The sequence below is a fragment of the Chamaea fasciata genome, unplaced genomic scaffold, assembly GCF_029207755.1.
Source record: "Chamaea fasciata isolate MVZ Bird 193981 ecotype frontalis unplaced genomic scaffold, bChaFas1.0.hap1 SCAF_5, whole genome shotgun sequence".
Lineage (NCBI taxonomy): Eukaryota > Metazoa > Chordata > Aves > Passeriformes > Sylviidae > Chamaea > Chamaea fasciata.
The window spans coordinates 65,247,041-65,269,079 of NW_027094090.1; the positions used below are offsets into that span (position 1 = coordinate 65,247,041).

Here is a 22,039-nt window from a genome sequence, read left to right on the forward strand (position 1 = left end):
TCTTTCATGGTGTTGCTGATAACTATAAAAAGGCTGCAGTGGTGTATCTTGAAGTTGTCTGGTTTGATTGGTGTATGAACTACTGCAGTGTTCTTTTGAATGGTTGAAATTCCACAAAGGTCCCTAGCATAGCTTCTGTACCTATAGGATAAAACATTGTTCTTACCAAATTTAAAGTAAACGGTTAGCTAAAAGCTTGTGTAACGGGGGTTTATTTGATGTTTTAAGGACATTCAGTATTACAGAAGATACTGAGACTTACCTTGAGTGCCATTACTCTTTTTTGATTTACTGGCAGTACTGACCTCAGCAGGCGTTTTTTGTCAGAAGATCCATGCTGTGATTTTCAAAGTAGTATCCAAATCCTAATTCACATTATCAACTCAGATTTGAGGTACCCAAACTTGCCTGTCAACCCAAATTCTATGAAATTAATGGCAAGTTATTTCTTGAATTACGTTCAAGAATGTTCTCTGTGTGTAGAATAAGTAGCCCATTAAAAAAAGGTCCCCAAACATTTAAGTCCTCTGCCTGAGATCCTAACAAATCACCACTGGGAGACATAGGATGTCTGTGTTGGCCATACCAGACATCTCTGTCACAGGGTGTTACAGTTCTGTTAGTGTGTCAGACTATGGTTTAGACCCAGTGATAACTCAGGCTTGCTCTGATAATAGCATGTGAGTAGGAGAGTTCTAACTTTTTTCTTTTATATCCTTAGAGATTTGATAGGGTATTTAAGGGTGTGAGACCATTAGACTAAAACCAAATGAAAACAGGTCCAGCTAAGGATTAAGGAATATTTTCATCACCTTCATACTGTGCAAGTATTTTTAGTCCATACAGTGGAGTGAGTGACACAACAGGTTTGCATTTGAAGGCAACTCTACCTGTGTGTTTAAGGGGGCCCTGAGTCATAGAGAAAAGAATTGCCTTTTGTTGTGCAATTGAGTGGGTAAAAATGAATGAGACAGGAGCAAAATCTGTATCTGTAGAGGCAGCTGTGTTTTAGCTGTGACTTGTAAGTCAATAAAGTTACAAAAGCTGACTTGCATCCTTACAATGTAGTACTTCTGAACAATACGCAGAATTTATACACAAGCACTTTAAAATGGCAAAAGTTTCATTGTCTTCCATATTTTACCAGTTCAGTGTTATACTTAAATGTTTTGAAGTTTTTGTACTTTAAATAAGTATTATCCACAGGAAGACTCTTGTCTGAGTATTCTAAGCAAAAATATTTTAAAATTAGGCATCCACTTCTGAAAGTTAAACTTGAAAAGGTTTTCAATTGTCATTTCATGATTTTTAAGACTCTGCATTTCATGTCCCCAGTGATTCTTTTTTTTTTCCTTTCAAACCATGAACAAATACAGGCTTTTCATACACCTCAACTGACCTACAGCTTAATGTACTGCTTTTTTGCAAGTATTTTCTTAATAAGTGGAAAGAAATGGAAGCCAGATGACTTCTGGGGAAAAAAAAGGAAGTCACACAGAAAAAAGTCAACTTTGGAAGTGAAGTTCCCACTTATTATCACAATGGGTTTAGTCTACACCACTGCTGAATATTGGGAGAGGAAAATATTTTGGACAGTGTACATTCTAAGTGGGAATTTTCTGGCACTTCTTTTATGAGGATTTTAGGGTGCTCTCTTCCAGATGTCCTGTGATGAGAATAGGCCGGTTTGTTTGGGCTTTCCCCACCTCCCAGGATCTGCATTTGTCCTGAGTAGGAAGTGCACAAAGCCTGCTTCTGAATTTGCAGTCTCATCTGCTCAAGAGACTACTTCACACCTGTCTTTGCAAAACCAGAGAAAAAATACTTTTTGTTCCAGATTGCTTTATTATAAACATGATACTGCAATATACCCATAGTGTCACATATCCTTGATACTTTGATTGTTATCTCTAGTTGTTCCAGTTAGTAGTAATTCTGATTGCTACTGGAATGGAGGATATCCTGATTTGCTACTGTCTTACAGAGCTTACTGTATGTTGAAGGGGAGAGTATTTGCATACTGATCAAATTCCTAAAATCCCAAAGCCTCTATATTTCAGACACCACCACCCATTCCTCCACCTACTCCTGTCCTCTAGTCCCTTTCCAGGAATTCCAGGAAAAACTATCTGCTGGACACTCTACTGACATCTGGAGTTCCTTGTCCAAGAAGTTGGGGAGTTTTATGTCTGTTTGATTAGTGGCTGTTCCTTTTCTCTCTCTCCCAAAGTTGCCTTTTCAGTCTCTCCCAAAGGAGCTGCCCAAGGTAACTGCTCTCCGATGTATCGTTTGTATGGATGGCTGAACATTGCTCTCTTTTCAGTATTTCATTGCTATTTAGATGCCAACTCTTGGATGACACCTGCCATGAGAGTCGGATAACAGACTTAAAGAATAGCAAGCAAAATCATCTAAGGCAGTGCTGGGTTGATGGCTGGACTTGATGGTTGTAGTGGTTTGAAAGCAAAACAAATGAGAGGCTCCAAGTCAGAGATACAATTTAATAGGAAAAAAAAGGAAAGAAAGTAAAATAAAATAGATGCAATAATACAAAAGACCACTGACAGAGTCAGAATACAACCTGAGCGGAGTGATGGAAGCAGTCCAGATGAGGTGGTCTTCCTGAAGCAGTGATCCTGTAGAAAAGTCTGGTAGCTTGGGTCCTCTGGGAATCCAGTGGGTAAGCGCCTCTCTGGTGTTCAGAGTCTCATCTTATATTCAGGTTGGAATGCTTGGTTCCTCCCTCTGGGTGGAGCATCTCACAATGGGATGGTGAGTCATGTGATAAGGCCTGATGGGCCCATTAACAGGAGGTAGTCCAGGAGGGGGTTATCTGTGAGCTGTGTAGCAAAGGTGCTGATGGGCCCATTAACAGAAGATAAGCCAGAGTGGAGGAGGCAGGGAGCACTGCCTCACCTGGTTTCAACAGTTCATGAAGATGGTGATAGAATATACTTCAACCCAGGACAATGGTCTTGAAGGTCTTTTCCAACCTAGTATGATCATAAGGGCTTCAATAATTTTGAGTCCTGCCTAAATTAGTATTTTGTCTATATTCTTAACATAAAAATACAGTTTAGATGAATTTCTGTGGTACCTACACTAAGTTAGTGCAACTAATTTTGATTTGCTAAGGATTTAGTTTTTGGACTGCTAGCACAAGTCCAGTGGCATCATAAATGTGTATAAATTATAGTCATAAAAAAAAATTCCCCCCTTCATCAAATTTAAGATGCTCACTGCTTTTTTCTCTGCTTCATTCTCTCAAAAAAACATTTCATCATTTTTTGGGTATTTTTTGTGTGTACACCCACAACGGTTGAATGGTTGAATCTTTCTTTCAAGGAGATGAAGCAGTGCAAGGGGGAAAAAAAAACCCTACTGCTTTTATATCAATGAGTTTGTGATGTCTTTTTGTTTGTGTGGAAAACATAGAAATTTTCATGACTGTGGCTTAGAGATACCAGAGGTTAAAGTAGAGAAAGGTAAATGGTCTTGGTTCCAAGATGCAGATACCAGCCTTGATGAAGTGCCCATTATTGGTTAAAGAAAGAGATGGAAGGAAAAAAGCAAGCTCTTTATTTCCATGTAGAAGATATTACTTACTTACTTACTTACTTACTTACTTACTTTGTATGACTAAAAATATTGTACTGTGTGGTAAAGATGGTATAAATTAAAAACTTGTTTACAGAGATATTTTGGAGGTCTTAAGCTGCATTGCTCCTCTGGCATGCTGTGATCTGGAGAGCTGGTATGATTTCTTTTACTTCTCCCTAGATAGATTAAATTTGCTGGACTTTTTGCCCTAAGTGAAAGTTGTTCATATTTGGGAGTCATACTGTTTTTTAAGTTACTGCATGCATTTGAATATTTATGACAGCTACAGCTTGTGGAATTTTCTGCCTAGATAGCCAGCTGTTCCTTTTCTGACGTTTCAAACTGAAGGACTGTACATGAAGGCAAATTTCTCAGGGAAGACATTCAAGTCATTTGGAAAGATCAGTTTACAGATTTTTGCAGTAATAAATAGTGCTTTTATTAAAAAAAAAAAATAGTCAAATTAGGGAAATCCTCTCTTACAGTAATCCACTCCGAATACATTCTTTTCATATTCTGCTTTTACTAGGATATTTTGTTTTGGGCTGGCTTACTTTTTTTATTATTATTTAACTTAGCATATTATGGTTCCTTTAATGAGAACAAAGGAAAATGGGTTGGTGCCAGCCTCAGCCGAGATGCCAGAAATTCCTTCGCTCAAAAGGTTTCCAGCCCAGTGATTGAACTCCCCATGCTAAAACTGAAGACAAATTAGAAAAATTTGTAGAGAGGTAGTGGACTATCTCTCAAAAAATAAATTTTAAAAAACAACAAAACTAAACAATAAAAACCACAAAGTGCAGTGTAGCTTCCTTTTAGGTAGGGCAAAAAAAAGATTGAACTAGAATAAGACTTGTAGTTCAAATATCTTCCTTGTCTTTTCTGAGATATCCTAAAAATATTTGTAAGAAATCTGCTTTTAGTAGAGTTCAGTAGCATGTCTAAAGGCACCATATAAAGGAAGCATCCTGTTGTCGTAAAGTGTCTGTAGACATGAAAGAAGTTTTTTCTTAAATATTCCAACCTGGTCAGATGAAAAATCTTGCTACTATTTTAAAATGTTTAAAGCTCCAAGGCTTAAACAGGGCGAAAGAAGGCTTTAATGAATGAAATTATTATTCCTTTTGAAATTTGTAATAACAGCTACGGTTGATAGAAAGTCATTTTGATCAGTCATGTAACTGGCATAGTAATTTTCATGCTATAAAAAACAATTAGAAAGCAACGCTGTATATATAGGTGGGATGACATACTATACAATTTCCCTGAACTTCTCTTTATTTGAAAGATGCCCAGAAGTTTTTGAGGCCAGGTTGGATGGGGCTTTGAGCAATGTGGTCTGGTGGAATATGTACCTGCTCACAGCAGAGGGGTTGGAACCAGATGATCTTTAAAGAGCCTTTCCAAACAAAACCATTCTATGATTCTCTTTTCACTCTCATTCATATAATTGCATTAAACAGATAACTGTCTCCCATTTCATTGATATTTTGGCAGTTTATAGGATTTTAGGAACTGGAAGACCTGTTAGGATAGAACTATAGCCTTCAATCAAGCTGCTTCTGGGTTGATAATGAGCAGGTTAAAGAAATTCTAAGAATATTAATTTATACAAGCTTTGTTGCATGTTGTGTTACTTGAAAGTACTTATTTAATTTCCAAGGATATGGATATAAAGACTCAATCAGCATTTAGTTGTGGACTTCATTGGTGGGAGATGATGTTGGGGATCAATTCTTTCAGTTCCTAGAGTAGTTAAGTCTCATGCAATGGCTTTTCGTCTTTATCTTTCCCAAGTAGGCTTGGAGCCTCTTGTCCATTTCTGGTCAAGTGAGGCAGAGAAGAAAGTGTAATATGATTACCCATATATTAAACTTCCATAGCTTCTTAGAGAAGAGATCAAAGTTGATTTCTCCACCAACAGAAGGGTTTCTGGGCAAGACAAATACTTGTCTGTTCTGGTTATGCCTTCTAACAGCTAATCATGTGTGTGTTCTGGGATTAGCTGCAGTTTATGCTAGTTTTTGCCCAGGCACTGAAAGAGCTCAGAATTCTTTATGGGAAGAGCTCTGCATAGAGCTCAGTATACTGTTAAAACCTTGGCATCAAAGGAGAACTGGCTGTGCAGGAAGCTGTGATTAGTGGAGCTGTGAAAAGTTGAGGTTCAGTGATGTGTGACAGAGATTCATAGGAAATGAACTTTCAGTTCTGTTGTTCAGCCAGCAACTTTGTTAAAAGGCAGATTGAAAGCTTTCTCTTTCTCCAGTCTGGAAAGGGCATTGGTGGAATTGGTGAAGTGGAGGCTTAGTGGTAGATTATTTATAGGCTGAACAGTGAGGGAAAGTATTGCAGCAAATTGAAGAAAAATTAGGTGGAAAAATTAGTGTTTACAAAATTTGGTTAATTAAGTTTTCCTTCTGACTCATTATCTTTTCCTGAGCACTTCATTAATGTATAGGGTCAGAACTTGGCTTGGGCTTGAAGTCATGTGTCATTCTTAAACTGAAATTTTCAGGCCTTGTATTCTTTCTTTTTTTCCCTGGCAAAATATGAATAAGGTCTGAGCTTAGTATGACTCCGAAGCAGTGTTGCAACGTAAGTTTTGAATAGTAATAATAATTCCTAAAATGTGTTGATAGATGCCTTTGTGTAAGGGATGCAAAAGCTGCTGCAACATTTTCAGAAACCAAGCAAGCTTTTCCTTTGTTGGATGCTTTTAGTCATGGTCTTTTTCTCTGAAGAAACAATTTACATTATACTTTTGATTACTGACATTAAGAACCACTGCCAGCTCTGTTTTCACAATTCTGCAGCATAAAATATCTATTTACTAAATGTGGAAGGGGGAGGACCTCCAAAACCCTCATTTTCCATAGAGTGAGCGTTTTGTCCTTGAAAAATGTTTGAACGCTTGAAAGTTTTGCACTTCTGCAGAAAGGGAGGTCATCACTCTTGCACAATGGCTTACATGAAATTGCTGTGAAGACTTAAAAAAAAAGTCTATTGGTACATCCAGAATTAGCTATCATCTTCAATTTTCAGAAGTGTTGGGCTTCAGCATCTATGTCTATTCAGAGATAATAATTTAAAAGTGATCTGAATCATCCATTATCCAGGACTGAGACCGTTTTTAATTTTTCCCTTGAAATAAACCAAATGGCAGTTTTAAGAGCACCCAACTAATAGTTAAGACTTCTAATTTTTTCCTTAATTTATGGAGTTCTCTGCTTGCCTTTTATTATTAGAAACTGAAACTATGAAACATAGTCCTTGCCTTCATGTCCCTACCCTGAGTTACGTTTTCAGCCTGATCTGAGGAAAGACAGGCACTTTACTGATCCCTTTTACCTTGGAGACTTATGCTTGGTGGGATTGTAATCCCGGTCAGTTGGACTGCTGGGGACTGGTTGGGCAACTGGTGAATAATCTGCCTCCATTTACCTTGCATCTCTTACTGCACCTCACTTCTAGGGTTGGGAGAGGGAGATCTGGAGAAATCTAACTAATGAGCTGCAGTAGAGTAGAGGGGGTGTAGGCTTCAGTTCACTTTGGCCATAAAGTCTGCCTTTTTTCTTCTAATATTTCAGCAGGCAAACTCTTCACCAGCAGGAGAAAGGACAGTTGGTGACAATGCATCCATGCTATGAGAAACTGGTTAATATTTGAGGTTTCTGCTGAGGAGGTGTGTTAGTGGGAGATTAATTGACTCTTCCACTGTCATAGTATCAGCTATAAAGAACTTTCTGAGGGAAAATACAAGTCTTACATTTATTGCCATGGGTGTATAGGCAGAATAGAAAGCCCAGTGGATGGGGTTCAGTGTTGGGACAATGAGGGTGCAGCCTTCAAAGTAAGATATGACATTAAACTGTAGGACTTTAAGCCCAAACAAGATGACTGCTCATGAAAGAGGGAGTTTTGCATAGGGACTGGGATGAACGCAGATCCTTTTAAATCTGAGTGAAGATCTACAGGTAGACAGACCTGGTCTCTTTTTTGAGATGACAGCTGGAGGGTGTGGATACCTGAGTTCCTGTGGACACTGGAGCATGCCTGTGTACAAATATTGAAGGCTAATTGCTTGATTCTTATTGATAGGTCATGAAAAAGAATGAGCTCTTACTAGAACCACAATACAGTCTAATATGAATTAAAAAACCCATTCCTCTCCTGTCTTAGTTGAGATATTAGCACAGGGAATCCATGATTATAAGCATCTCTCTTAATGTGCATGTATACGTCTGCTCATACTGGATACTGTCCTCATAGGAGCACTGTGAGGCTTCATTAAAGATTTTAAAGTGCTTTATGATCCTCAGATGGAAGGAGCTTAGAAATGAAGTGTTTGTAATCACATAAGTTAGTAGCACATAACAAGGCTATAACCTATTAACACTGGTTATTAACAGCCTATTTGCATCAGAATAATTAATGGTTAGGTTTTTGAAATGCAATTGCCCTCTGAAAAGGAATGTGGATATGCTATGTATTTTTATGCTCTACTCCATTGTTATCTAAGTACTGGTGCTGCATTACAAACAAACAAAACTCAACATACCTCCCAATTCAAACAAAAACCTAAACCCTTTTCGTTAGCCATCTTAATCAATATGCCAACAAGAATAGGCAAAGAATTAATACCTTTCAAATGGTAGTTTAGTGGAAAAAAATTCAATTAAGGCTACAGTTATTTAAGAATTACCCATACTGGCCTCTCTAAGTATTTTTGGCTCACTGATAATTTACTTACTTTCTGATTAAAAAAGCCTTGTCAATAGAACATTGATAAGGTGAAATTTTATAGTAGTTATTTCCACTTAGATACATAGCAACTCAAGTGGATGCTCTGAAAGTCATCACAGTATTGTCAACTCCTTGAAGTAAAGGCTTCCAGGACTTCAGAATGGAGAGTTGGCAAACAGTAGTAAAGTTAGGATTTATAGGTCTCAGTAAAACGATTTGGCTTTTGAGAGGGAATAAAATTGTGACTTAATGCATACTGTCATACTCAGTGTGAACATGCACAAAACATGTAGCTGCAGTACTTAATGTATTTTTTCAGGAGTAGGTAGCTGTTTCATAGATATTCATATACATTTGCTTTTATGAAAGTGTGTGAATTGGATGCCTAGCAGTTGATTTGGATTTTGCCATTAGGGATTTAGAGCAGTTGTGGTGTTCTCTTTGGGTCTTGCCGCAAATGAGATGTTCCCTGAGTTTTCACCACATTTCCTAAATTGCTGTGTTTGGATTAAACCAGCCACAAAACACTCCAATCTGCTACATCCAGCAGGGCAATTCTCTGCTCTGGTTTAGACCGAGCAACCTGAGCAGTTATATCCAGCTGTTTCTATTTCATTAAGTACCCAAAAAATGCAACTCACATTAGCTATTACTAGAGTTTCTTGAGCCTATAGAAACAGATGGTTACAGTGCAGGCTGCAGTCCTGTTGAAATCCCGTCAGTGGCAGAATCCCTGTTTGAGTTTGAGTTTCTGTACTTTATCAGGAGAGTGGGAGCTTAACATGTCAGAACCAGAGCCATGCTAACCTTTCGTGGCCGCCAGATGAGTCCAATGGCTTATGTTCTATGATAATACATACTAATGATTTTTATTCTCATTCATAAGATGTGCAGCTTCTGCCCCCCCTCAGATTAATTCCGTTGGAGTGCCCTCCCATGGATCTCCAGTTAGTTTCATTCGATACTGTTGTCATGAATGAGTGATTTAGATGCTTAAAGAATTCCTGTCAAAGGTATTGGCAAAAACACCATGTCTGTGACAGAGTTCAAGATGCATTTGAATAATGCTCTCAGGCACATGGTGTGATTCTTGGGGTGGCTTGTGCAGGGCCTTTGTGTTGGACTTCGGTTATCCTTTGGGTCTCTTCCAACTCAGAATATTCTGTGGTTCTGTAATTATTGGCAAAAGCAGGTTTTCATATAAATTTGTGAAGGCACAACTTAACACAGTTTGATTGCAGGGTTCCTTCTGTTGCTTACTACCTGGATGAAGCATAGTGAAGAAAATCAGATCATAATCAATTTGAAGAAATTTGTGCAGAGACTGAGAATACAAAAAAAAAAAAAAAAAAAAAAAAAAAAGAGTGCAAAGGGTAAGGGAGACCATCCTGTTGAGTCACGAGGTCCAGAGTGAACCAACTTGCCAGACTTAGCCTCACACTTCATCAGCGGTTTTATGCCTGAAGGATTTAGCAGCACTTAATCTTTGGATAATTTTACACAGAGTGATTAAGTAGAAGTTAGTATAAGCACAGCAGCAATGTAACTGTTAGATCTGAGATGGCACTTTTCATACTAGCTGTAGCGTATTTAAAGCAATTTGCACACACCCAGACGCAAAGTCTGTACAAAGGTGTGCGTGTTAAAAATTCTCCTCCTGTTCAGGTGTGTTTTGGCTTTTTTACTTTCTACATCGTTAGATTGCATAACTGTACAGAATTAAAAACTTGTATATTTTAAAGATTCGAACCTGAGGGTGCTCCTGAGAGCTTCCCGAGCGAGCTGTCAGTTCCCTCGCCAGGCATGAGTCCATTACATAGTCAACTCCAGCATTTCCTACCTGCGTTGAGCTGACTCACGAGCAGGTCTCCTCACAGCAGGATCATACCCGCGTCACCATATCTTTTTGCTGAACCGTTTTCTTTACTGTTTCTGCACATCTGGAAACATCCTGCAGATTTTTTTAAATGTTATAAGATGCTGTGATTCTCTGTTTCAACCGCTGTTAGATCGGTTATCTATGGAATTTTTTGGGAAGACGCAGTGGAGTGTCTGCCTAATGGCTGAGTTGCAGCCTGAGACTTAAAGCAGGCAAGGCAGCAGGAGAGATCGAGTTTGCTCTGCTGTCCTGCGGTCCTCCCGCGTCTGGACCTTGATCTCGGGTTTATGCGTGCGTGTGGTGTGGGCAGTCTGGTTACGTACTGGATTAATTTTGGTCTGAGCGTGAACCTTTTGTCCTTGAGTCAGGAGGGTGTTGTGCTTAAAATGGGGGTTCATTTTTCCAAGCGAGCGCTGGGGTCGGTGTTCCCGGTGCACCGCAGAACAGGGCGTGTGGCTGGAGGGACTGAACACTCACCGTTGGCAGCTCTTCGGCTCTGCAGCCCTAATGTGGAATTAGCATAATTGGCTGCTGGCTTTTTAGCCGGTTTTAAAGAGAGAAGCTCCATCTGGGCCGCCTTCCGTACTCTCAGGACTCCCCCACTGAGCCCTCCCTGTGCCTCGCCTCTTCCCGACGAGGGCGGGGAGCAGAATCCCGGCGGGGCGCGCTGCTCGGCGGGGGAGGCCGTCCCGACGCGGGCAGGACGCTGTCCCTTTAAGGCGGGGGGCGGGCCGTGCCCAGGCGGTGAGTGACAGCGTGCCCGGGATCACGTGATCCGCCCGTATTTGAAGGTCGCAAAAAAGCTCCTTCTCTTAGAGAGAGCAAGCAGGAGCGAGAGGGAGGGAGTGAGAGGAGAGAGCGAGGGAGCGCAGGCAAAATGGCCGACGGACTGTCTGCTGGGTTCTGAACGTTTGAAATAAAAAAAAAAGAGAGAGCGAAAAAAAAAACTAACAAAAAAGAAAAAAAAACCAAACAAAAAAGCAAAAAAACACAAAACCATTTTTGGATTTTTTTTCCATTTGCATTTCTACCTTGTATGCCTCAACTCGCTGGATTTAAGCACTGCTGCACTTTATGAGGTTAGTGTACTTTGATGTTTTATTGTTTTTACCTATCGGGGTTTTTTTTAAGAGCCTGAGCTGACCGTTTCTATCTGTGGTTTTGCAGAGGTGTTTTTTTCAAGCACAAAGACTTGCTTCAGATGTTGTCTGCTTATACGTATATGGCACTTTTAGTGGATTTTGGGGTTTTTTTAAAAGGAGCTCTCCGTACAAGTGTGATGTGGATTTGGAAGATATTTGTAATTTAAAACACCTAGGCAAATTACAGAAGATCGTTTGTATTTTCCGAGCTGGTGAAGTACAAGATAGTGCTGAAAATCGTGTTTTATTTAAATAGAGGCGTTTTAAAGAGAGATTTGTTCCCCTCAGCACCTGGAGCTCTTAAATGTGCTGCAAAAATTTGCATGTATAAAGCCGGGCTCGGATTCTTTCTGCTGCTGGGTCGGCGCGGAGCTGGCTGGGGCCGTGCCTTCCGCGGGAGCAGAGACGGAGCCTCCTCGCCGAGCCCTGGGGAGCGGTGCGGGGGCCGGAGCTGTCGCCGGGCCCGGCGCTGCCGCCGCGGGGCTCCCGCGCGAGCTCGGCCGCGGCTGGCTGAATATCCGGCATGCGCCAGGTATTCAGGAATGTGCGGGATACTGGCCACTGCCGGGTTTTGTGTTCTATGGAAAGCAAGCGTTCATCTCCACCTTAGTAAATGTAGGCGAAGGGCTGCCCTTTGTCTTTTTTTTTCTTTTTCCCCACCCTTCTCTGTTGCTGAAAATTTAAATCCGAGTTATTTTTGCAACTCCCTCCAGAAACAAGCAGAAAATTAAAGGGAAATAGCTAGAGCTTGCTTTCTGAGAACAGGCCCCTCCTCCTGCATTGTATGAGTGTGATGTAATGCTCCTTTCTGTGAGGTTAAGTGAAAAAAATTCTGTGGTGGTATACATTATTCTTCACCCCTTCCTCACAGGCAATGCGTTGTGGTATTTTTTGTAGCTGAACATGTGGGCAGCAGATAATTCTGCAAATAATCATTTGAATGTACTCCACATTGCAGTGTGTTAGTGCACTGGTTGTGGTTAGCAAGTCAACTTTATAAACGTACAAGATGGCACATATTTTATATTTCTTTGTGGCCTTATGTGTATACAGGTAAACACAAATGAAGGAGACAGGTTTCAGTAAACTTACTGAAAATGTATCTGTCTGTTGTCATTATAGTCTTGTACATATTAGGACTTTTTTTCCTGCAGTGACTAGCAAATATTTGAAATAATTCTGCAGTATGTTAAGTTTCTCATGGAAATTAAGAGGTGGTGTCTTTGAGTTTTTTGGGGGTTTGTTTTAAATTTTAAATTAGAGGAAGACAATAAAAGAGAACTCCGCTCAAATTCTAAGTAGTGTATTTTTCTGGTAATTTTGGTCATTAAGCGTTTAACAGTAATGGATAACTCAGTTAATACAGGAAATAACACGTGCCCCTTGCTTAGGGTTAATGAACTTACTAGATTCCACCCTTATGTTACTGGCAGGTATGTGGGGAAATGCTGTAAAAGCTTGTTGTTTTTGACATGATGTACCCTGATGGCTTTTATTATTCACAGCCTTCTTGGGCTCAGTGGAGATCTGGATGTAGCCAGAATATGTTAAATCTACCTGTTGATTGACAAACAATGATTAGACATTAGAACTGTTTTCAAATGCAGTCTAAAGTAGGGATATTCTCACATTTGGTGCTTACTGGACAGAAACATTAATTACTGTAGTTTATATGATAGTTGCTGTATAACAGGATCGCTGAACTGAGGAAGTAAAGAAAACCCAAATTGTGTCCTGAGCTGGCAGTTTTGTAGGATGTAGTCTTCCCAGAATCTGCACTTCAGAACAGTACTCACATTTCCGTATTTTTTTTGCCTTCGTGACTTACTGCCTATGTTACATGCTTCCAGAATGTGTAGATGTTTGTACATATAGCTTAATGGTTAAGGTGATGGAATACAGGGTGGTTCCCAATAACTGCAACTGCTTCTAGCTACAGAAGCTGTTGTGGGTCAGACAAAAGGCAGCTATTGAGAATAATAGAAATTATTTGAATCAGGAGTCTGTCAAACATGTGAGCTGCTTTGTGAGACTGCAGCTCTGAATAGCAAAGACCAATTTAAATAATTCCTCTTATAAATATGCTTTTGACCCCTCAGATCTTACTGCAGAGTGTGTTGAGGACCGTGCAGTCTGTGCAGCCATAGGATTTTAAGTGTGAATCTGGGCAATTCTCTATGCTGTTTGTATTCAGTGCATTCCTGCAGTACAGTGGGAACAAAATACTTAATTTTGGGAGACCTGACTTGAGTTGCAGTTTCTAGATCAGTTTGAAGCTTACAGAGGCATGGGGGTAGGGCAGTTTTTTGGCTTCGTTCAGTTTGCAGTGATGATGCTGCGTTCAGAAGCTTTATTCAATTTTGGTTTGTAATTGCATGTCAATTGTTATTGGTGCCTACAGGAATCAGTCCCTTTCCAAAGCAGACTGTTTTAGTAGGTTGAAAGCTACAGTGAAGTCTGTAGTCAGCAGAACCCCTGGAGATTTTTGTTCTATATGTAAGAGATTCTTGAAAAATAATTGACAAGAAAAGCCTTATTACCGTTGAGCTTCAATATACAGGAGTCTGCAGTTCTAATGGGAAAAAAATCAGGGAAAACAAGTGGCTGATAGATCAGTATGCTTAATTTCAGTTGCTTTTCTTTTAGCCTCTTTCTCTCCTGCTGAGAAGGAAGAAAAATAAACTTTGTAAGATCATGCAGTCTTTGCCAGCTGATTTCAGCTAAACTTAACCTTTTTAAGATTTTTGTTTCTTATTAATAGGTGGCTTAGTAGAGGACAAAGCATCTAAATCTATGAGGAAAAAATCCATAGAAATAAAGTATTTCTGGAAGAGAGTTTTTATCCACAACTTGCCTAGTACCCCTTTAGAAACTTGTCTCACATCTTGAAGCAGACTTCTTAATTCTGGTCATTATGGATCTACATTCCTTTTGGACCAGGGTGGAAGGTGAGAACTTTACAGTTTATTTTGAACAGTATTTCTTGGAAGCTGCACCCTTGGTACTTTCTTCAGCTGGTTCATAACTGAAAGTTTCAGTTTTTTGCTTTATTTGATTAAGAAATCATCTACTACCTTTCTAGGAGCTGCTTCACCTTGTTCAGTATTGGTTTCCTCTTTTAAACAGCTCAAGAATTGAGGCAAGAAAATAAGATACATACGATGTTTAGCTCCAAGGACCTGCATTTCATGTCCTGTCAAGGGAATCAGGTGTGAGCATCAGGGTTCCAGTGTTGCTACCTGAGATTTCAAGTAGCAAAACTTTGAATACTGGGCTAACATTACTGCTCCAGAATTGATTTTTTAAACAGATGTAAAATTCAGGTTAGATTAATACAAAGATGTATTTCTTCTAAAATCTGTAGTTGCTAATGTGATGCTAGCATTAACAGTCTTATATGGTATGATTGCATGTGCTGTATTTCAGATATTGGTCAAAAAAGTTGCTTAAAGTTGGGTGTCAAGATAACAGTTTTTTGGCCATTTCAGCCTTGAAGGCAAATGTGGAGTTATCATGGATATAAATACTATATATTGAGAACATTTCTATTGTGTTGTTGTGCTGGTGCCGTAATTATTCCTCAGAACACAGAAGGAATGGTGCCTTTCTGTATTTGTGGTGCTTTTCTGTATTTGTGGTGAATTCCAGCTTCAGAGCTGTACATTTAGCACTTGTAACTGCTTAAGTTCTCCTTTACACATGGGCTTCCAACTAAAGAATACAACAGGGGGATTTTGTGGTTTTTGTTTGGTTGGAGTTTTATTTTGGTGGGTTTGGGGTTTTTTTCTTGCCAAGACAAAACATGTATTCTGGGAGCAGCATGGATATAGGCAGACCGTGATTTGTTTTTCTTTTGTGCCATCAGCACTCTTCTGAAGGGAATTCCTATGGTTAATGGATATTGTAATTTTAAAGGCTATTTTCTTGCCTGTATACAGTATGCTGGCATTATAGTTTAGGAATGAAATGCCTTGCTGCTACTACAATTGTGTGTTTTTTAATTATTTCTGGAACGTTGTGTCTTAAGAACTGGTTGATGTGGTATTTGGGTCTTATAGCATGGGTAAATGGAAAGACTTTTCATTCAAAATATTGTATTTTAAGGACTACTTTTAATTAGCCTGTTTAGTCATGTGGGGAAAAAAACCCCACAAGATACAACCCCTGGAGTTTTTTCAGAAACCTAAGAGAAGATAGATTAATAAAACACTTAGATGAACTTTAAAGGCATAACAAACCAAAATGGGTTAAACACAATGGAAAAATGTCTGCTAATACAGCTGGAGATAAACTAGTGAGGGCAGTTTTGTTAAAAACCACAGTTAGTAAGAATGAAAGTTGTCTACGGCTCCTTACAGTGCTGCAATTTTTGTCTGAACTCAATTAAATGGATGTTTGTTTATGTTAGGCAGAGAAAATCATCTAAAAGTACCTTGACACTGATAGGTGGAAAAATGCTTAAAAGTATAAAGCATGTTTATATTAATAAAAACGTGTGTTAAATTGAGACTTCTGGAAGTGAAATGTGACCTTGGAATTTACTACAACAAAACCGAAACAAGATACAACTGTGTTTGATTTCATGCCAACAGGGGAGTTCTCTTAGGATGGGATATGTGAGGCCACGTTTTAACAGTGGGGAAGATCAACAAATTTTGAGGTAGCTCCAATAAGAGCAGCAAGAAATGTTACAGGAAGGTAGTCTAGCGAAAAAACACTTCAGCTTTTTATGTTTATTTTTATAGATACATTCTCTGCAACAAATAATAGTTGTCTAAGTTGTGTCAGAAGAGCATCATTTTGACATAGAGCTCCATTGTAGTTGGGTGTGCTTTAAATAGCATAGTTACTTCAGCAACTAAAAAACAGAATGGCATGAACTTTTTTAAATCAAGGTGACTATTTTTTTTTAGTTCCTTAAAAGTACATGAAACCCCACTGTGCATGCTAAAATTATAAGGGAAGCATGCTCATCGTTCCCAGTGTGCTTAGCAGATACAGGGTTAAGGCTTCCTGAAATACAGGTCTGAGTATAGCAGCTGAACCAATTTGAACTAAAGCAGATTGCCTCAATTTCTGGATCAGAGAAGAAGTATTTCTTTAAAAAATAAACCAACAGGAGAATTATTTCTGCTATGCTCAGTAAGGGGTTTTTCCCCCTTTTAAGCACAGCATTTGCTGAATAACAGAGTCACAGATCTGCTGTCCACTTGTAATCTTAGTTGCTGTTGGGCACATAGGAAAATGGCAAAACTTAAGCTGCATTGACACTGCTAGAATTGGGGATTTCAAAACAACTGTTGTAGATTCTGAGTTTTTTGAGCTAGTTGACCTATATGAAAATGGTAAAAGTTAAATATATAATCTGTTAATGCCACTTAAGCATTAATTAGAGTTGAGCTTAATTGTCCCATTTTACGTGTGCTCTGTGGCAAATATACACTAATGTGTTGTCATTGTGGTTCATTGTATGTTTGTGAACTTGGTTGTGTCTGAGCTATCCAGTTTTCCAGGATGCAGTGTCCTGTGTCACTTAAACCTTCCTTAAAATAAGTCTTGAGTATTTTCTTCCACTATTCACACCCCCCCCCCCCCCCCCCGGTTTGAATTTTCGTGTTGGTAGTAGGAGACATTGCAACTTAATATTAGAGTGCTTATGTAGCAGCATTCGAACTCTTGTTGCAGCTTCTGTATAAGCATTTATATTTTTAATTGTATACAATTTTGCTTAAGCAATCATACCAGATTCAGGGTCTGATTTAAAACACATTCTGGTTTGGTACTCTAGATATACTTGACTGCAAAACAGCTTTCTTTGGCAAGAGGTTGACTACTACTGAGAACTCCGTCCACTAAACTGAAACTGATACATTCTGATACATCACTTTGCCGGCTAAATATACAGCATGTTTGTGCTCATCTTTTGCTGAACAGTTCATAGGGAGGATGACTTCATCACAACATACAAGTGAATTTTGGTATTATAAGGCTTGGAAATTCTAATCTGGTAGCTCTTGCTGGATTTTTTTCCAGGCTGTTCTGCCTCTTACTTGGAGGGAGTTTAAAGACAATAAAGGTTAAAATGGCTACCTTTCATATGCAGGGGAAGAGAGGGCAAAAGGTACCATAAGTTAGCATGTGTTTTTTCCTAGCTTGTTCCTATGTGCACTGAAAACCAGTTGTCCTGTGAAGCAGAAAATAGTAGATTGTTTCATTTCCACGTGAATTTTTAAAAATTAATTCTTCTATATCCTGGTTAAGACTATACAAATAAACCTTTCCTATTTTGTTAGATTTTACTTGGGTACTATTAGTGTTACTACCTCACTGTTTTAGTCAAGGGATCTTCTATGATAAATATTAGAAAAATACAAAATAATACAGTGATCACTTCACCAGTTTTAAGTGTAAGTGAACAAAACTGGTTAAAAATATAGCACATAGAAATAAAAGGATGTCCTCTTGAGGATATATATATGTCATTTTATGTCTAGCTCTGTTTTTCTTTGTGAATGTCTTTACAAGTTCATGTGCACTAGTTGGAATCTAAATGTGGGCTAGGTTCAAGTTGCCTCTAAAAATGCTTGGTTAACCTAAAGTAAAACCACAAAAGCCTTTTTCAGCCTAGTATAAAAGAAGGTTCAGCCTGGTGCTACAGAAGTTAGTTGTAACAATATTTAAGGGAAATTTAAATTAAATGGCCTTGTGTTACAGAGTCGAGTTTTCTGTTACTTTGCAGGTAATGTTCACATTATCTCCTTGATACATATCAACCAGACCAAGCAATGCTGAGAGAGAGAGAGTAAGAGGCATTAGGGTTATTTTTCTTTGATTTTTGTCTTTCCCTGTCTGCTGTAATTCTATTCAAGAGCACATCTAGATCACCTTGGCAGGAACACTTGCTAACCAGTACGCTGGCCTTGCTGTAGCATTTGTCACTGCTTTGTCTGATGGAAACACACTGATGGTGGTGTGGTGTGGGAAACTCTAAACAAAATCTCATCTGGATGGAGAGTAAATCTTCCTAGTAAGTTTGGCTACATATACTTGTTCAGTAAGGTATTTCTCCTAACTTTCCTTAATAGGCAAATATGGTTTGAAAGCCTCTGAATTATAGTAGGAAGGCTTAGTAAGTGACCTGGGATGGGAGAATCCTAAGCCTTACATGCAGATAACTTTTCAGCTGTTTTAACCAGTTTAGTCTTCTTGTGCAAAAGCTATCTGAATTTGCATTTAACCACCCCATCTTACCTGGTAGCTATTCTGGAATGGTGTCTTCTGATTAAGTCCTTGAGTGACTTTTTATCACAAAATAACACATTCTGCATCAAATTAACTCTGCTGTGTTGTTAATTAGGAGATAGTTTTGCTCTACATTTGCCAGTTACTATAAATAAAGCACATATCCTGACACAGAAAAACTGTAGGAAGTATGTTTTTACCAGATTTTAAGTATAACAAGATAAAAATGGCAAAAGCAGACAAAAGCTAAACTTTGAGAGACTAGAATTTACCATGGCAGCTTGAAGTACCCTAAAGCCACAGGTGCAGAGTTCTTCAAGCTAGCTTGCTGTAGTCAGGCCATTAAAAACCAAACGGGTACATTTTTGGAAAGTCAGCCTATCTCGATAAAGTTTTTGTGACAAGATTGTTTCTCTGATGTGGGTTTAAAGTGACTGTTTTAAAGATGATGAGCTGCATTTGGGTGTTTCGTGCTCAGAAGAAGCTGAGGTTGGCTGTGTCAGTTTCTGTTACATTCTGCTTCAGTCCAGGTAATGTGAAGTGAAACTCTCCTACCATGGACTTGCAGGTGTGGGGTCAGCTTAAGTTTATGTAACTTTCCTTGATCTTTTGCTTAAAAAAACTTACCTTTTAAATGATGCTTCAGTTAGTGTTAGATAACTTGGTTAAGTTTAAATGCTTCTTCCCCTTTGCATTCTTAGGCCATTTTTCTATTGTTTAAGTACTATTCTAAATATTAATAGTTGTGATCATTTTAGCTTGAGCATTGTTTGCTCTATGGTTTTAATGTTAAGCTGTTAAAAGCAGGCTTCATCACTGGCTCAGTGCATAAATAAGAACAAGGTTGCAGATTGCTCTTCACTGTAAGTTTAATTATAGCATGTTACTCAGTTTTCTTTTTTCATCATTCTTTGTTAAGAAGCTCTGAAATAATTGTTTTCCAGCTTACTACTTTTTTTTTATATTTGTGCGTGTCTGATATGGATGTGTGTATGCATATATGTAGTAAGTGCGTGTTGGCAGTTACTACAGTTAAAAACCACCAGGTGTCAACTGACAGGTAGAGGGACTTCTTGGTAGGGCATAGGTGTTCAATACACAATAAAAATGGCTCTCAAAGTCAGTTCGGGTTTTGTGTCTGGGAGAAGCCTGCACAAAAGAAGCAAGTGCCTTTCAGTAAGGTAAGTGTGCAGATGTAGGAGGAGAAGCAAAGAAATTCAGAGGCTCTCTGAAGGCCACACAGAAAGGCAAAGGCAGAGCCAGATTTGAACTCAGAAGTTCCTGGCTTGTGGCCTGGGGTTGAAGCCAGTCATACACAGCTGTATTGAATTATGAATAGAATGATGCTTCTTTTTTTCTTCCTTCATGGATTTATGTGAACAAAGCTGATTTAACCAAAATTGTAGTGTGGATAAAAAGATGGAATTGTGTAATTCGCCTTTCTCAAAATTTCACGTGCTAAAACTTCGGTATTAAAGGTTGGTTCAGCACTTGTGGGTTTCCACTTGGTAAGGAGTGTGATTAATGTAGCTAGGTCACAAATCATGACAAATCCTAGTGCAGTGCCTTGAGGTCAAACTAAGGGCTTTTTCTGCCTGTAAGAGGAATTCAGGCTTAAAAGCTACTGCTCTGCATGCTACCTTGAGAAATACTAATGACATAAAGAAAATGCCCTGAAATTTTATTTTCTTTGATATTCTGAAGTAGTGAAGTGAAACGTAGTTCAGAGACGGTCTGCCTGAAGTTGACTCTTCATTAAACTGAAATTCACATTCTATATTTAACACTTGCGGAGTTTTTAATGAGGCTTTAAATATTGTTATTCTTCAGTGCAGTATGAAAGAAGTGAGAACCTGCTGTAGGTTTGATGCCTCATATTTTGTTCCTTCCTGAAGTAAAATCTTTGAGTAGCTTCTATTGAATATATGAACAGCTCTGGTTATTTCAGGAGTTCCCTTTAGGAAGAAGGTTTTGATCTAAAATGTTATTATAGAATGAACATCACCATTATGAATTATTTTTCTGTACTGGTAAAAATCTTGACAGGGATTTTAAAGTCCCATTTCACAGTAAAAGGGACTTCTTTTCCAGGCTAAATATCATTAATACCAGGCTCTAGCAGCAAAGGGGAGTTTTTCTTTTTTTTCCCTGGGGTACCTTAATCTGTGTGCTGTGTCTTGCTAACTGAGGCTTTATGCAAATGTATAGTGAGGTTATTTTCCTAAAATATAAATGTGGAACTTAGCCAGAAAATGCAAACTAAAAAAAACCTATAACTAAACAAAGCACTGAGGTGGTTCTTGTTTGCTTACCAGGAAGTAATTCTCATTTTGTCTGTTGAAAGTAACAAAAATGCTAAATAGTTTTGAAAAAAAGTCCAAGTATCAAAAGCTTAATAGTACAATACCTCACTCCTGAGAAGCTGAAACACTGATGTCTGCTGGTGTGTGCAGTGTGACTATGCCTCATTCTGTGGAAAGAATTGTCTCTGAGTGGTGTGCACTTCGAGGATGTGTCTAAAAATTTAACTGGTAGGTAATGAAAATCAGAATAATAATTGGAGTATTAAAGTGGTCTGCTTTTTTTACTCACCCTCCTGACGTGGTTTAGCTCCAGCCAGCAACCAAGCGCCGCACAACCACTCCTTCCAAACAAGTCCCATAGAAAATCATTTGAGTTTCCTTTTCAGTTTTAGCTGTTTGTGTGTTTACAAGTTCTAATTGCCTTTGGCTGTGGCTCCAGAAGACCTTTAAACTGAGTTTGTAAGGTTTGTTGCATAAGCCTGGACCACTTTAGAGATGGATGTTGTTGTGGCAGTTCTTGCTTTATTCACCTATTACAGCCGGTAATACGTTGTAATTAAACTGTATAGTTCTTCCCAGCAGGTTTTCCAGAAATACTGTAACCATCTAGTGATGAGTTGTTGAGTTTGGAGTTGTTACCCAGTCACTATCTGTAACAGTGTTATGGGCTAGATTCTTGCAGTGATAAGTGGGAGACCCAGCTGACTTGTTTCATTATGAGCTGTGTTGTCCCCTAATTTCAGTAGCATATCATCAGTGGCTGAATAAAGTTTATCCCACTCTCTTGTTAAAACAAGATGTTAGTTAAGAGTAAGCTTATAAAAGGCTGGTTTAACAAAGAATGATGTTTCCAGTGAAGCCAAATGGGTTTTTTTGTTTGTTTTATGCTGTTTAGAAAGAGCATAAGTAAAAGTTGGTGACTCATACTTGGTGCACTTCCCCATTTAAGTCAGTCAAGTTTAGGTCACATTTACTGATAACTGTAAGTCCAGTTGGCACCTCCATCTTAGCAGATAGATTTGATTAAAGCTAAAGGTCTGGTCTTTCACCTAAAATTTGGAATTTTAACTATGCTGCTAAAATGCTTACGTGTGTGACTGAATTCTGTATTGCTTCTACTATAAGGTCAT

The 22,039-nt window shown here is 38.8% G+C and overlaps 1 protein-coding gene across 13 annotated transcripts in view; it reads left to right on the forward strand.

Annotated features, from left to right (window-relative positions):
* The window catches only part of TNRC6B (trinucleotide repeat containing adaptor 6B), a 136,672-nt gene that overhangs the window by 41,495 nt on the left and 73,138 nt on the right, over positions 1–22,039 (forward strand). The window contains exon 1 of one of the 13 annotated variants that reach the window (XM_066184175.1): positions 10,880–11,301. The exons of the other annotated variants lie outside the window; for them this stretch is intronic. Coding sequence (XP_066040272.1) covers positions 11,297–11,301 — 5 coding nt within the window. The 5' untranslated portion in view covers positions 10,880–11,296. Of the gene's footprint in view, positions 1–10,879; positions 11,302–22,039 lie in introns of those variants that run through there. 13 annotated transcript variants of the gene reach the window in all.